At 41.8% G+C, this 14,360-nt stretch overlaps 1 protein-coding gene across 1 annotated transcript in view; it reads left to right on the top strand.

The window, feature by feature from the left end:
* Positions 1 to 681: 681 nt before the first annotated feature.
* The window catches only part of PARP4 (poly(ADP-ribose) polymerase family member 4), an 86,427-nt gene continuing 72,748 nt past the window's right edge, over positions 682 to 14,360 (top strand). Inside the window, exons 1-6 of the mRNA XM_039256951.1 lie at positions 682 to 856; positions 4,399 to 4,531; positions 7,749 to 7,950; positions 10,646 to 10,709; positions 11,585 to 11,660; positions 13,262 to 13,375. Of these exons, the coding sequence (XP_039112882.1) occupies positions 4,400 to 4,531; positions 7,749 to 7,950; positions 10,646 to 10,709; positions 11,585 to 11,660; positions 13,262 to 13,375 (588 nt within the window). The 5' untranslated portion in view covers positions 682 to 856; position 4,399. The remainder of the gene's footprint in view (positions 857 to 4,398; positions 4,532 to 7,748; positions 7,951 to 10,645; positions 10,710 to 11,584; positions 11,661 to 13,261; positions 13,376 to 14,360) is intronic.

The raw sequence follows: 14,360 nt of genomic DNA on the forward strand, positions 1-14,360 counted from the left end.
GGTTATGATAAGGTGGTTTCTGAGGTTTCGCCTGGTTTCTAAGAATGTTTTTGGGGAGGGATGGACCCTGGGACTCCCTACTATACCAGTTTTGCTTAATGTCCCCTAAGCTGATTCCTTTACCCCCCTGTAAGGTAATGATGGGGGGGCGCCGGGGGGCTCAGTCGGTTAAGCATCTAACTCTCGGCTTTGGCTCAGGTGCTGATCTCAGTTTGTGAGATCCAGCCTCTGGGGCTCCGTGCTGACAGCACGAGTTTTCATTTAACTCGGTATCTGGTGAAATTTATTGTTTTCCTATTAGTTACCCCCACGCGGTAAATCTGAGCCCCCACCTGTGGAATGGCGGATATAGAACACCACCACGAACTTCCAACCCGGGAAGTCCTCAACTAAGTTCATCATCTTACCTTTTGCTCCTCGAATCTCAAATCCTCCCGGAATTTCCCTCTTTCCCGCCCCTAGAATTACTCTCACTTCTCAGTCAAATGGCAGCACCATCCACCCACTTCTGCCAAACCCACTCTGCCTTCATTGGCCAAATCCGGGCCCAAAAATGAAACTGAAAAAATGAGGAACCCTCAGTCTGACCCAGGAAGAGACACCGTACCGAGCCCAACGCCTAATTCCCAGGGTACAGACGCCGCGTCGTCCGGCTGGGAGCCCCGGGCGCTCGGGGGCGCGGCCTCGGGAGGCCGTCGAGGGCGGGTTCGGGCCGCGCTCCCACCGCCCCGCCCGCGGCCGCCCCAGCTCTGCGCCGGAGCCCGGATTCCGGAAGCAGCGGGGCCGGAGCGCCGGTAGCCGGGCCGCGGGGACGCCGGGAGCGGGGAGCGTCCAGAGAGGGCCGGATTCCTGGCAGGTGCGTTGGCGCCCCTGGGTGGCCGCCCCCGGCCCGGCCCGCCCCCTCCGCGTGGGCCTGTAGTCGCGGCCTGGAGGTGGTCGCGGCGACCCCCTGCCCGGGCGGCCGGCTGAGCTCTGCGCCGCGGTGACCGTGGTCGCGGAGCGGTGCCCCAGCCCTGGCTCCTGCAGCGCCCTCGGGTGTTGGGGTGTCCTCGTGTGAGCCGCCGGCCAGGTGACGGGACACAGGTGGGACCGCCACCGGGAGCCGGCCCTCGGGTTGTGGGGTCTGGACGCGTCCCAGGCTCGGGGGAAGTGCAGACAGCCTGTGTTTCTTCTTCCAAGTTAGGTGTCAAGGGAAACCTTTCCAAAAAATACAGTATTTTGGTGAATAAGCAGGGAATGTAATCCGACGTCATAATTAGGAACACCGTAATAGAAATACTTAATGTGCATGTTGAAGATCAAAGTTGAAAACTTGGAAATCTGTTAAGTACTTCCTGCAGGGAATGCCGAATGACTCATCTAGAGGACGGAGTCGGTAAATGCCAGCTTCTAGAATAACAAGGCTTTGCTGAATGTTCACACTTCCGATTCTGGAGTGCAAAATAACAATAAACATTAAAATATTGAAAGGGCAGTAGTATGATAAAGGAGAAATTCACTTTCAATATGTGCGTGTTTTTTTTAGGTACATTTGACTTGATCCTTTATTCAGTGAACATTTATTATGTTCTGTCTTTGTGCTTAGAGGTATAATATGCTGTGGGAGGAGGAGCAGTACCGAAGTAGGTGGTCTTCACTTTTTAAGGGTTTATAAGTTCCACGAGGGAGGTGCGGTAGTGATGCAATGTGGGTCCAAATATGCAAATAATGAGAAATAGAAGGCTTTCTCTTCTTTCATATAATCCTAGGCTTTAATTGATGCATGAAAGACTTTTTACTAAGCAAGCATTTACTGAATCCCTACTGTGTACCAAAAGTAAGCTGGACTCCAGGACACAGCCCCTCAAGTAGGACTGACCCTCCTAGAGAAATTGATAATGTTATTGTAATGTTAACTGATAATGTTAAGAGTGGAGAACAGGCGATGATTATAGAGAGATGTGTGATGAAAGCTGCCAGGCTGTAGGGTTGTTGAGAGGGCCAGAGCAGGGCAGCAAATCAGAGGGAAAAGGGTTCCAGAAAGAGTCTCTGGATCGGGGGATGCTGAGGCCGGCAAAGAAGAAGAAATACCAGTTGTAAAGACACGGAACTGCAAGGCAGGAAGTCTCTTGCTCCCAGCTGCACCGTTGGTTTTTGGGTAGAGTTGCTGGAATTGGGGAGGAGTTGCTCAGGGAACTTCTCAGTGGCTGGGGAGGTCTGCTCTAGTCCTGGGTCCCTAACGCGGGGCCTGATGGATGGAAGACACTCAGAGATCTCACATGGATGTAACAGGCTATGGTGGAAACATGAATAGACGCTGACTCCCTGCTTTACTGGTGGCACCTGTCTGTTAGGAGCTGCGAGCCAGGAGAGGCCACATGGCTCAGAGACTCCACATACGATCTGTAGGAAGACAGAGATCAAGGCCTGACTTGAGATTTCACAGAACTTAGAGCCTGTTTCTCTACCTCTTATGTGGCCTCAGCTGCTAAGAATGGGCCAGAGTTTGTTTAAAATGTTTGTTTATACTTTGGTTTCACAACATTGTGAATGTACTTAATGCCACTGGACTGTACGCTTAAGAATGGTTAAAATGGTAAGGTTTATGTTAGGTACATTTTATACCAAAATAACGGCTTAAAAATATCTATATAATATGTATAAAACATTTTCTTCAAAGTGTATTTTCTAATAATGAATAATTTTCAATAACCAAATATCTGATGACTTGGGGGGAAAGTTAAATTACACATAGCCACTACAAATATTTTCAAAGAATATTTAGTGGTACGGGAAAATTCTGATTAAAAGTGAGATAAAAGAGGGGCACCTGGGTGGCTCAGTCAGCTAAGCGTCAGACTTTGGCTCAGGTCATGATCTTGCAGTTCTAGGATTGAGCTCTGTATCAAGCTCTGTGCTGGCAGCTCAGAGTCTAGAGCCTGCTTCAGATTCTCTCTCTCTCTCTCTCTCTCTCAAAAATAAACATCTAAAAACTATTTTTTTAAAAGTTAGATAAAAGAAACTGGATATAAAATTCAGTAAATAATACAAGTAACATTTTTATAAAAATAATTTACAAAATATATTGATACAGGAAAGAATAATATCAAAGATATTGAAAGAAATCTCAAAATATCAACAGTGGAGTTTTTTCCCGATAGAGAGATCATAGGTACTTTTTAAAAACAACTTACAGAGATATAAATTATATACCATTAAATTCACCCATATTAATTGCATGATTCAAAGATTTTTAATAAACTTGCCAAGTTGTGCATCAATCATCACCATGATCTACCTTCAAAAATATTACCATCACTGTATGTGCTCTTTATTTTTCTTTATACTGGTTAACCTACTTGGGGGAGAAGTTATTTCTAGAAAGACAGATTCGTAGTAATTTCCTAGGAAATTTAAGCAAAACTGAAAAGTAATACGATTTAAGCTAAATATAAACTAACAAAAATAAAAATTATTTGAACTCTGACTCAGTATTGTTTAGGGTTTTAGATCTGTTCTCTAAGACAGTCATGGGAGTTGCAAACAAAGATTTACATGCAGGGATGTACATTTTAGCTTCGGTTTTGATGCCAAAAATTAGACTAAATACTTGCCCAGCAATATAGAAATAGTTCATTTATGATACATATCTCAGCCTCTGTTTAAAAATGTTTTCCACGAATGTTTAATGATCTAATGCTAGTGACAAAATGCTGACATAATGCAAGATAAATATTGTGAATATGATGTGATTTCAATTTAGATAATAAAATAGTCAATTACAGTACATACACGTAGAAAAAAAAACCTGGAAGAAAAAACAAAAGAAATTGTTAACATGACCTCTAGGTTTTTGAAATTATTTAGCTGTTATGCAGTTCTGAATTTTCCACACTTTCTAAGATAAGCATGAATGACTTTTCTATTAGAAAACCTATTTTTAAAGGCCAGGTCAGAGGACTTGGAAGACAGATCTGGAGAGGAGGGCAGCCATGCCCATTCAGCCTTCCTTGTCCAGCAGTGCAGGGTGCATTAGGTAGAGACTGTTCTGAAAAAAATTTTTTTTAATGTTTATTTATTTATTTCTGAGAGAGAAATTCTTCTCATTCTTCTATAGTCTTAAACCACACATCTGATCTCTAACTAAAATCTATACATTTTCATTTAGCTATATATTATGAACCTGTAACAAAGTATTTTGGGGTGTCATAATATCAGACATAAAAACTAGAAATGATTCTAAAACCAACAGACTTATTGCAAGTTTGACCATTGTCCAACTTTTGTGGTTAAATGTCTTTTTAAAATGCCCAGCTTCCCACAGTTTGCATGTGGAACAGTTCTAAATTCGCTGTCAATTGTATTCATTGAGAAGAGAATCCTTTAAAACTATGACTTGAAACTTGTTTTTTCCTACAGGATGACTGTGGGGATCTTTGCAAATTGTACCTTCTGTTTGAAAGTCAAGCACTTACCTCGTCAACAGAAGAAAAAGCTACAGAATGACATTAAGGAGAATGGTGGAAAATTTTCCTTTTTATTAAATCCTCAGGTATTTGCAAATTTTGTAGGAACTGTGTTGATAAACACTGTGCATTAAGGGAGGGCAGGTCGAGGTGCCAGGCCGGCTCAGCGGGGAGCTCATGCCACTCCTGACTCCGGGTCTTGAGTTCAAGCCCCACCTTGGGCATAGAGCTTACCTTTAAAAAATAATAAGATTAATAAATTTTTTAAAAAGGGAGGGCGGGTCGTGGTTAGAAGAGTAAACAGGGAAAATTGGCAGCAGGAGAAAGTCAGCGAAAGTGGCTGAAATTGTGACATCACCAACAGGGAAGTGGACTTCCTTCCACAGGAAGAGGGTCGTCCCATCTTCTGTCCACGCTGTGAGCTGTAGGGAAATCCCACCCGCCCTATGACTCTGAGGTTATTAGAGTACAGCCAAAGATAATGAATAGAAATAACTTAAGACCAGCCAAATCTGTTCTCGAAGGAGAAAAGTTTTGCTGTACAGCATTTTGCAAAACGCACTCTCTCTAGGGGCGCCAGTGTGGCTCAGTTGGTTAAGCGCCTGCCTCTTGCCTGCCTCCTAGGAGTCTCTCTCTCTCTTGCTCTCTCTTGCTCTCTCTGCACCCCTCCCCCATGTGAGTGATTTTTCTTTCTCTCTTAAAATAAATAAACATGAAACAAAAGAGCTCTCTGTGTAATCACTCACCAGTCTGTCAACCCTGGGGTTGTGACCTATAGGCGACAGAGAGGAGAACACGCATTGCAAACTGATCTTTGTGATACAGCTTGTACTGCTTGTATTGTTTATTTAAAAGCTGAAGGAAGCTTCCCTCTCTAGAAATGAATTGTGGGCCTGACAGTTTAAATATAGAATTTTGACAGCTGGGTGAAATCTTAAAAGTAATTAAGGCTAACCTCGTCTTCTTTAAACACTTCATCATAATAAAATTAAAGTCTGAAGTCATTGGGTCCCAGGCCTCCAAATGCCGGGCTTGCCCCTGTCTGTTGCCCCTCCCTCTGTCGCTGAACTGATGGGTGACCCAGCCTGCCCCTTCCTGGACCAGATCCCCAGGGCTCGCTGACAGTGAGTCTGGTTTTCCTGTGAAGTATGTTCAACTCCAGTGGGATGCTAGGTGCTTTCTGGCATTTCAGTCATGTGCCTGTGGGAATCAGACATGGAATGTCTCCGTTTACCTCCAGTTGAAGCAGAATTGCATATACTTCCCTGTATACAGCTTCCCTCACTTGCCTGTCCCACCATTTCTGTGGACGGATGGATAATTCGTGACTGTTACACCTCAGTTTGTCTTCTGGGTAAAGGGTAAAGAATACCAACATAGTCTCTCATTTTCAGAATTTCCCACATACTTTGAGTGGCACCTTTTTGGAAGTTATGTTGCCAACGTATATACATTTTTGAAATGTGCTTACCAGGTATTATATAACAAAGGAGACCACTGGGTTTGTGTTGTTGAGGAATGAGCTCCAAGATAAGTTGCCAAGTGGGAAAGCAGGTTCAGAATAGCACGTTTAGTGTGCTCCCGTTTGTGGCCAACCACAGACAGGGCTGTGCTTATATGTGTGTTGCCTCTGCGTGGAATAGCTCTGGAAGGGCGCTCAAGAAACAAGTTACAGCAGGTGCCACTGGGGAGGGGAACTGGGAACAATGGTGGGGAATATGTTAATTAATTATTATTATACTTTTTAGATTTTATACAATGTGCATATTCTAAAATATTTATTCTTTATTCTAAAATAAATTAATAAAATTACAACTTAAGTGGGAACCTGGGTGGCTCAGTTGGTTGAGCGTCCAACCCTTGCTTTTGGCTCAGGTCATCCAGGGTCATGGGATCAAGCCTAGGGTCATGGGATCATGCTCCACATGGAGCTTGCTTGAGATTCTCTCTCTCTTCCCCTCTTCCCCGCTCGTACTTTCTCTCTAAAATAATTTTTTAAGTTTAAAAAAATAAATAATATTACAACTTAACAAGTTAAATAATGAGTACCATTTGAATCTGCCTTTCCACTCTTAAGAAAATAATTAAAGGAGTGTACAAGAAGATATTCAGCACAGCATTGTTTAGAGGAGTGAAATTTTGGAAATAACCGTTAGGGTTGGTTAATCACTTATGGCACGTCCATATCCATACTCTTTTATTTTTTATATTTTCAAAATTTTTATTAGTACTTTTTTTTTTTATTGTAGACAGAGAGTGAGAGGAGACTGGGGAGGGGACAGAGAGAGAGTCTTAGGCAGGCTCAATGCTCAGCATAGAGTCCAGTGCAGGGCTCGATCCCATAACCCTGGTATCAGGACCTGAGCCAAAATCAAGAATGGAATCCTCACTCAGACAGACACTCAGACTCAGACAGACACTCAGACACCCCATATCCATACCCTTTAAAAACTATCAGGGGGGCGCCTGGGTGGCTCAGTCGGTTAAGCGTCCAACTTCAGCTCAGGTCGTGATCTCACGGTTCATGGGTTCAAGTCCCGCGTCAGGCTCTGTGCTGACAGCTAGCTCAGAGCCTGGAACCTGTCTTCAGATTCTGTGTCTCCTTCTCTCTCTGACCCTGTCCTGTTCACACTGTCTCTCTCTCTCTCTCTCTCTCTCTCTGAAAAATAAAAATAAAACATTAAAATATTTTTTTTTAAAAATTAAAAACTGTCAGGGCAACTGGGTGGCTCAGTTGGTTAAGTGTCCGACTTTGGCTCAGGTCATGATCTCACGGCTCATGAGTTCAAGCCCTGCGTCAGGCTCTGCGATGACAGCTCAGAGTCTAAAGCCTGCTTTGGATTCTGTTTCCATCTCTCTCTGCCTCTCCCCTGCTCACTCTGTCTCTCTCTGTCTTTCAAATATAAATAAAACATTAAAAATTTTTCAAACAAACCTGTTGATTTTGGGGGCACCTGGGTGGCTCAGTTGGTTAAGTGTCCAAGTTTGGCTCAAGTACTGATCACCTGGTTCATGAGTTTGAGCCCTGCATGCACTGTCAGCACATGCTTTGGATCCTCTGTCTCCCTCTCTCTCTGCCCCTCCCCTGCTTGCACACTCTTTCAAAAATAAACATTAAAAAAACTTGATTTTTTTAACTTTTATGTAATTAAAAACTATATTATTTGTAAGGGTTTTAGAAAGCTGAGAATGATTATTACAAATTTAAGACTCGTTGAGGGTGAAAATTACAGATACAAGGAATATACTTAGATATTGTTTTTACAAGTGTATAATGAATTGGTTCTTTTTTTTTTTTCTAAGTGCACGCATGTAATCTTAGATAATGCTGATGTTCTGAGCCAGTATCAACTGAACTCTATCCAAAAGAACCATGTCCATATAACAAACCCAGATTTTATATGGGAATCTATCAAAGAAAGGAGACTCTTGGATGTAATGAATTATGATCCTAGTAAGTCACTGGGCATCACACCACCTCCTTGTCAAAAGGCAAACAGTTCTGGTAAGTATTTTATATCAAGCACTCAATAATATATTATAGGTGCTATAGTAAACATTTTGGTTTGTCAAAGATAGTATAGTCAGGGGTGCCTGGGTGGCTCAGTCGGTTAAGTGTCCGACTTTGGCTCAGGTCATGATCTCACGGTTCCTGAGTTCAAGCCCCATGTCAAGCTCTGTGCTGACAGCTCAGAGCCTGGAGCCTGCTTCAGATTCTGTGTCTCCCTCTCTCTCTGATCCTCCCCTGTTCACACTGTCTCTCTCAGAAATAAATAAAACATGAAAGAAATTTTTAAAAAAAGATAGTATAGTCAAAGGATTGTCCACAGTATTACAAAAAAGGGACATCTGGGTGTCTTGGTCAGTTAAGCATCAGACTCTTGATTTTGGTTCAGGTCATGATCTCACAGTTCATGAGATCGAGCCCCGTGTTGGGCTCTGTGCTGACAGAGCAGAGCCTGCTTTGGATTCTTCCTCACTCTCTCTCTGCCCCTCCCCTGCACACGCACATATGTGTGCACTCTCTTTCTCAAAACAAACAAACTTAAAAAAATAAAAATAAAAAAGAGGGGCACCTGGGTGGCTCAGTCGGTTAAGTGTCTGACTTTGGATCAGGACATGATTTCTGGGCCCATGAGTTTGAGCCCCGCTTCAGGCTCTGTGCTGACAGCTTGGAGCCTGGAGCAGGCTTTGGATTCTGTGTCTTCCTCTCTCTCTCTCTCTCTACCCTCCCCTGCTCTTTCTCACTCTCTCTGAAAAATTTTTTAATTTGTTTAAAAAAAAGAAATGTGACAAAAATAATTAAACTTCTCCTCATCTCAGAAAGTGGACAAATAGTGAAATACAAAAGACTATCTAATAGGATTAGATTCAAAAAAACTATAAAAACACTGATAATCTCAGAAATTTTGATGTATAATTTTATCTTGGAAGAGGAGGAAACTTTGTGTTTAAAAATTATCACCACAACTTAATGACTGGAAATTTTGTGATTAGCATTTTTGCTGAATAAGTTCTTTCCAGAAGATGATCCCTCTAAGGGAAACATACCTCCTTTATAGACCCAGATTTTATTTTGGAATCTGGCCACAAAGCACACCTTTGGACATAGAGGAATACAGGCCTCGTGAAACGTATCAAAAGTCAAGCAGTTGTGATAAATAATAACTTACAGTAAGCACATGATATATGTTAGATACTATATTGCACATATAAATTATATTATTTATGAGAATTTTAGAAATCTAAATGGTATTGTGCAGCCTCTTTAGACAACTGATTGTTGAATGACATGCTGCCATCAGACTTTCTTGCTCTCAGAAAATGGTGATAAAGCAAGAAAGGCAGAATAGTAAACTTGTTTTACATTGAAAATGTTTTTCAACATCCAGAATAATACACTCGGATTTGGAATTACTGTAAATACATTGATGCTCTTTGACATCTTGATAGCATAGTTTATTTATTTTATTTTTGAGACAGAGAGCATGCAAGCAGGGCAAAGGAGCAGAGAGAGAGAGAGATTGAAAATCTCGAGCAAGCTCCACACCCCAGCATGGAGCCCAACATGTGGCTCGATCATGAGCTGAGCCAAATTAGAGTTGGATGCTCAATCGACTGAGCCACCCAAGCACCGCTTGATAGCATAATTAAAACTGGAAAGAAATCCTTTTTAAAACAGAGTTATTCCTGTCTATCATAATGCCATAGACAGTGTTACGGTTATTTTATAAGGAAAACATGAAGCAAAAATTGCTTTGCTTCACATAGGAACCCTCGAATTTCCCTCCTCTAAACTAGAACTTCCCCAGTTCCTTCATTTGTGACACGATTGCACTGGGGAACCACTCTAATTCCACAGCATATTAGAAATGCATTTCACGTTGGGGCGCCTGGGGAGGCTCAGTCAGTTAAGCGTCAGACTTGGGCTTAGGTCATGATCTCACTGCTTGTGAGTTGGAGCCCCACATTGGGCTCTGTGCTGACAGCTTGGACCTTGGAGACTGCTTCGGATTCTGTCTCCATCTCTCTGCCCCTCCCTTACTCATGCGCACGCTCTCTCTCTCTCTCTCTAATATAAAATAAAACATAAAAAGAAAAAAGAAATGCATTTCATGGGGTGCCTGTGTGGCTTAGTTGGTTGAGTGTATCTGACTTTTGAATTTGGCTCAGGTAATGATCCCAGGATTGTGGGATTGAACCCTGCATTGGGCTCTTTGCTGGGCATGGAGCCCACTTGAGATTCTCTCCCATTCTCTCTTTCTCTCTCTTTCTCTGCCTACCCCTCCCCCATTTGCACATGCATACTCTCTCTCTAAAAGAAAGAAAGAAAGAAAGAAAGAAAGAAATCCATTTCATAACTATCCTTACCATAATCTTCAGAAGGGAAAAATACTATTTGAAATTGTATATCTATCAATGAGTTTCAAATAATACAGATTACATTAGAATTGTCCTCACATGCCTATTAAAGGAGAATTATAATGTATTCTATCTTTTATCTTTACCTTCTCATCCCACTTGCACTGTCCTTAGGTCACCAATTTCTATAGCTAATTTAAGGACATCTTTTAAAAAGAGAATAGCATGGTAAATATTACCTGTATTCAAAATTCTTAACAATTCCAGTGTTTATTGTGGATAATTTTAATAAATCTTTGAATAGTAAACAAGTGTTTTGTTTGTTTTCCTCTTACAAGTGACAACAGATGACCAGTCCCTGGACACCTCCACAGAGAAGGAGAACATTGTGGAGCTCACAGAGTAATCTACTTCTGATCATTCAGACTCTCCAGTTTTGTAAACCTCAAACACAATTTTACAATGCTATTAGTACCTCATGCTTCTTGTAGTATTTTGGTTTATCCTCTATAGTTCTAGGCTTTTATTTATTTAAGACTTTTTAATTCAACTAGTAGAGTGATAATTATATCCATCTTAGTATTATACAAGATGGGACATGATAGATTGATTTGAAAAAAGAAAAGGCACTGGAGATGAGATTTGGGCAGTCTGCTCACCCTGCTCCCTTATAGAGAAGCCTTTAGAGTAGAAACAATCCCTGACTCCCTACCTAATGTGTCAAAAAATGGAAATGACAACCTTCTGCAAATGGACTGTGTGCGGCTACACTTGCATATGGCTTCTCAAGCATACCCGAAACTGTAATGTCAGTAATGTGTCACATTTAGCCTTATTTTATTTGTTAATCGTAGTGTTAAAAGAGAGAACAGATACCAAAAATAAAAGCACAGATTATAAGAAGTCTGACATCTTTATTTTAAAGGGATGTTGACTGTAGTGCAGACAGGCTCTGGTGTGAGCCTCAGCGATTGGTTTCTGAGGGTCAGAGCCCGGATGCAGGATTAGCGCTCTTTCCATAGCCTGCCGCTGCTTCAGGACACCCACCTTCCGAGGCAGACACTCAGAATTCTAAAGTTTCACACTTTACTCCTGGACAGGAGGAGTCCAGCTCATTCCATAAGACTTTCTAACCATTTTCAGAGTATCTAAGGAGGCATTAGGGACATAAAATCTATTTTGTATGGAATTAGGAGACATACCAGAACAATTTACTGAAAAGGCTATTTAGTCTAAAAGTCCAATGTAATGTTACATTTTTCTTATATAAATTTCAGGTCTTCTACAGAGAACGTTGAAATTCCTCATTTTCCACAAGACTTCGAAGTTGCAAAATATAACACCCTGGAAAAAGTAAGAGTCTGATTTGTAGTTGAAAAAACCTGTCTTCTGATTACTTTTCCTGTTGGATAATTTTCTCATTGTTTTGGAAAATTGTGCATATCCTGAATAAATATTTCTTAATAGATGAGTTGATTTTTAATAATCAAGAAAATTTTGTATTTAAAATTTAATATTTAACTTCTTAGTGTTTTATTATAAAAGTAATACATGGTCACAATAAAATGTGAACAGTTCAAAATATTAATGTGACTATAAAAGTAAAGGACCTCCTCCGTTTATTGATGGTTTCTTGTATTTTAGACTTGAATCTATTTAAGAGTATATTTAAAAAAAATTTTTTTTAATAGTTTATTGTCAAGTTGGTTTCCATATAACACCCAGTGCTCATCCCAACAAGTGCCCTCCTCCGTGCCCATCTCCCCCCTCCCCTCCACACCCATCAGTCCTTAGTTTGTTGTCAGCATTCAAGAGTCTCTCATGGTTTGCCTCCCTCCATCTCCCCCACTATTTTTCCCCTTCTTCTCCCCCATGGTCCTCCGTTAAGTTGCTCCTAATCCTTCTATACGTGCAAACACATGGTATCTGTCCTTCTCTGCCTGACTTATTTCACTCAGCATAACACCCTCAAGTTCCATCCATGTTGCTACACGTGGCCAGATTTCATTATTGATGGTTTCTTGTATTTTAAGAGTAGATTTGAATCTATTTAAGAGTAGATTTTAGGGGCGCCTGGGTGGCTTAGTCAGTTAAGTGTCCGACTTTCGCTTAGGTCATGATCTCGCGGTTCGTGGGTTTGAGCCCCACGTCGGGCTCTGTGCTGACTGCCCGCTCAGAGCCTGGAGCCTGTTTCAGTCTGTGGCTCCCTCTCTCTCTGACCCTCCCCTGCTCACGCTGTCTCGCTCTCTCTCCTAGAAATAAATAAAACATTAAAAAAAAAAAGAGTAGATTTTAAAGAGTAGTATTTATATTATGTTGAATTTGCATTACCATTCATTAAAAAGAAAAAGGAAAAATTTTTTCTCCAATATCGTATAAATGAAAATTAACCCTAGCGTTCAAAATGATTCTCCATTTGTATTTTTTAGATATTTTAATGAAATGTAACTTGAAAACAACATTCCTTCTGTGATGAAATATAAAAAGTGGTATAGTTTAAGCAAAAACAGATATATCTGTAGTAAAAATACAGGCAGGAGATATACCAAAATATTAATAGTATTATATCTGTGGTGTGATTTCAGGTAATTTTTATTTTTTCTTTATACTTTCTGTATTTTACAAGTTGTTATCTCCACGTATTGTATTGGCTTTATAATAACAGTTTTAATTTTATTTTATTTTATTTTATTTTATTTTATTTTTTTTTTACAAATAGTTTATTGTCAAATTAGTTTCTACATAACACTCAGTGCTCATCCCCAAAGTGCCCTCCTACATGCCCATCCCCCCCACCCCCCCACACCCAACAAACCACAATTTTTGTCAGCATTCAAGAGTCTCTCATGGTTTGCCTCTCTCCCTTTCCCCCACCATTTATAATAACAGTTTTAAATGGTGCATGCGATGTGTTATTTAACGGAGGCGCGTCTGAAGAACAACCTGTTTTCCAGGTTGAGGCGGAGGGAGATAAGGAAGTGGTGGTGGTGGAACTGCAGTGCTCCCAGGCACCCGGGGCCGCCGCCTTTCTGATATCCGCGCGCTTCCTCTTGGCCTCCGGCCTCAAGGTATTGATCTTTACATTGATTCCTATGTGTTTATCCACCCTTCTTCATAACTAGTTTCCTTAACGTGGGTCAGGGTGCTGGCCAATCTATTAGCCTTTTTCTTCTTACCTGGAAATGGTTTGAAAAGTAGAACCGTGGGGCGCCTGAGTGGTTCAGTCGGTTAAGTGGTCAAGTGTCTGACTTCTGCTCGGGTCACGATCTCACGGTTTGTGGGTTCGAGCCCCGCGTCGGGCTCTGTGCTGACAGCTCAGAGCCTGGAATCTGCATCGGGTTCTGTGTCTCCTTCTCTCTGTGTTCTCTGTCTCTCAAAAATAAATAAATATAAAATAAAAAAAGTTTCTTTTTGAAAAGTAGAATGTGTTCTCCGTTGGAATGCAGCAGGGGGAGGAGAGAGGGTGAGAGCAGCATGCTGAGTAGAGCGGCATAGGGTTCTTTCTTGTCAAAAGGGAAATACTCCCTGGGTGCAGGGCATGTGGGTCTCCTGCCCCTGTGTTGAAGCGCTTTCGAAACTTTCCTAATGTATATACACTGCTAAAAACGACCCCTTCACACCCTTCGCTAAGTACCTGCTGAGCACCAAGTGATCTACCAGAAGCCAAACCCTGCCCCTCAGAGACGACCGCCAGGGAAGATTCATGATTGTAACCCGCTGGGACAGAACTGATACTGAAATGTATCATGAAGTATTGTAGGCTCACAAATGGCCAGGAAGCCTTTGCAGAGCCTGAGACCCTTGCATTAGGTCACCGCCAAGTCAAGGGCACGGTTCCCACTTGAAACTATTATGAAACAAAAATAAATTCAGAACTAATACCTAAAGTTCAAAGCACATGCTGCCACGCCGTCAGGGTGTCTTCTGTTTAGACAGTCAGGCTTCCAGGCGGGAAACAGAGTGCCCACAGGGCACACAGACGCTCCCCAGTGGGAGTGGTCCTCACAGCCGTTTACTCGGGCTCCGGATGCTTCCGGCTTTGCCCCCACTGGA

The sequence above is a fragment of the Hyaena hyaena genome, unplaced genomic scaffold, assembly GCF_003009895.1.
Source record: "Hyaena hyaena isolate Hyena2069 unplaced genomic scaffold, ASM300989v1 scaffold_602, whole genome shotgun sequence".
Classification (NCBI taxonomy): Eukaryota; Metazoa; Chordata; class Mammalia; order Carnivora; family Hyaenidae; genus Hyaena; species Hyaena hyaena.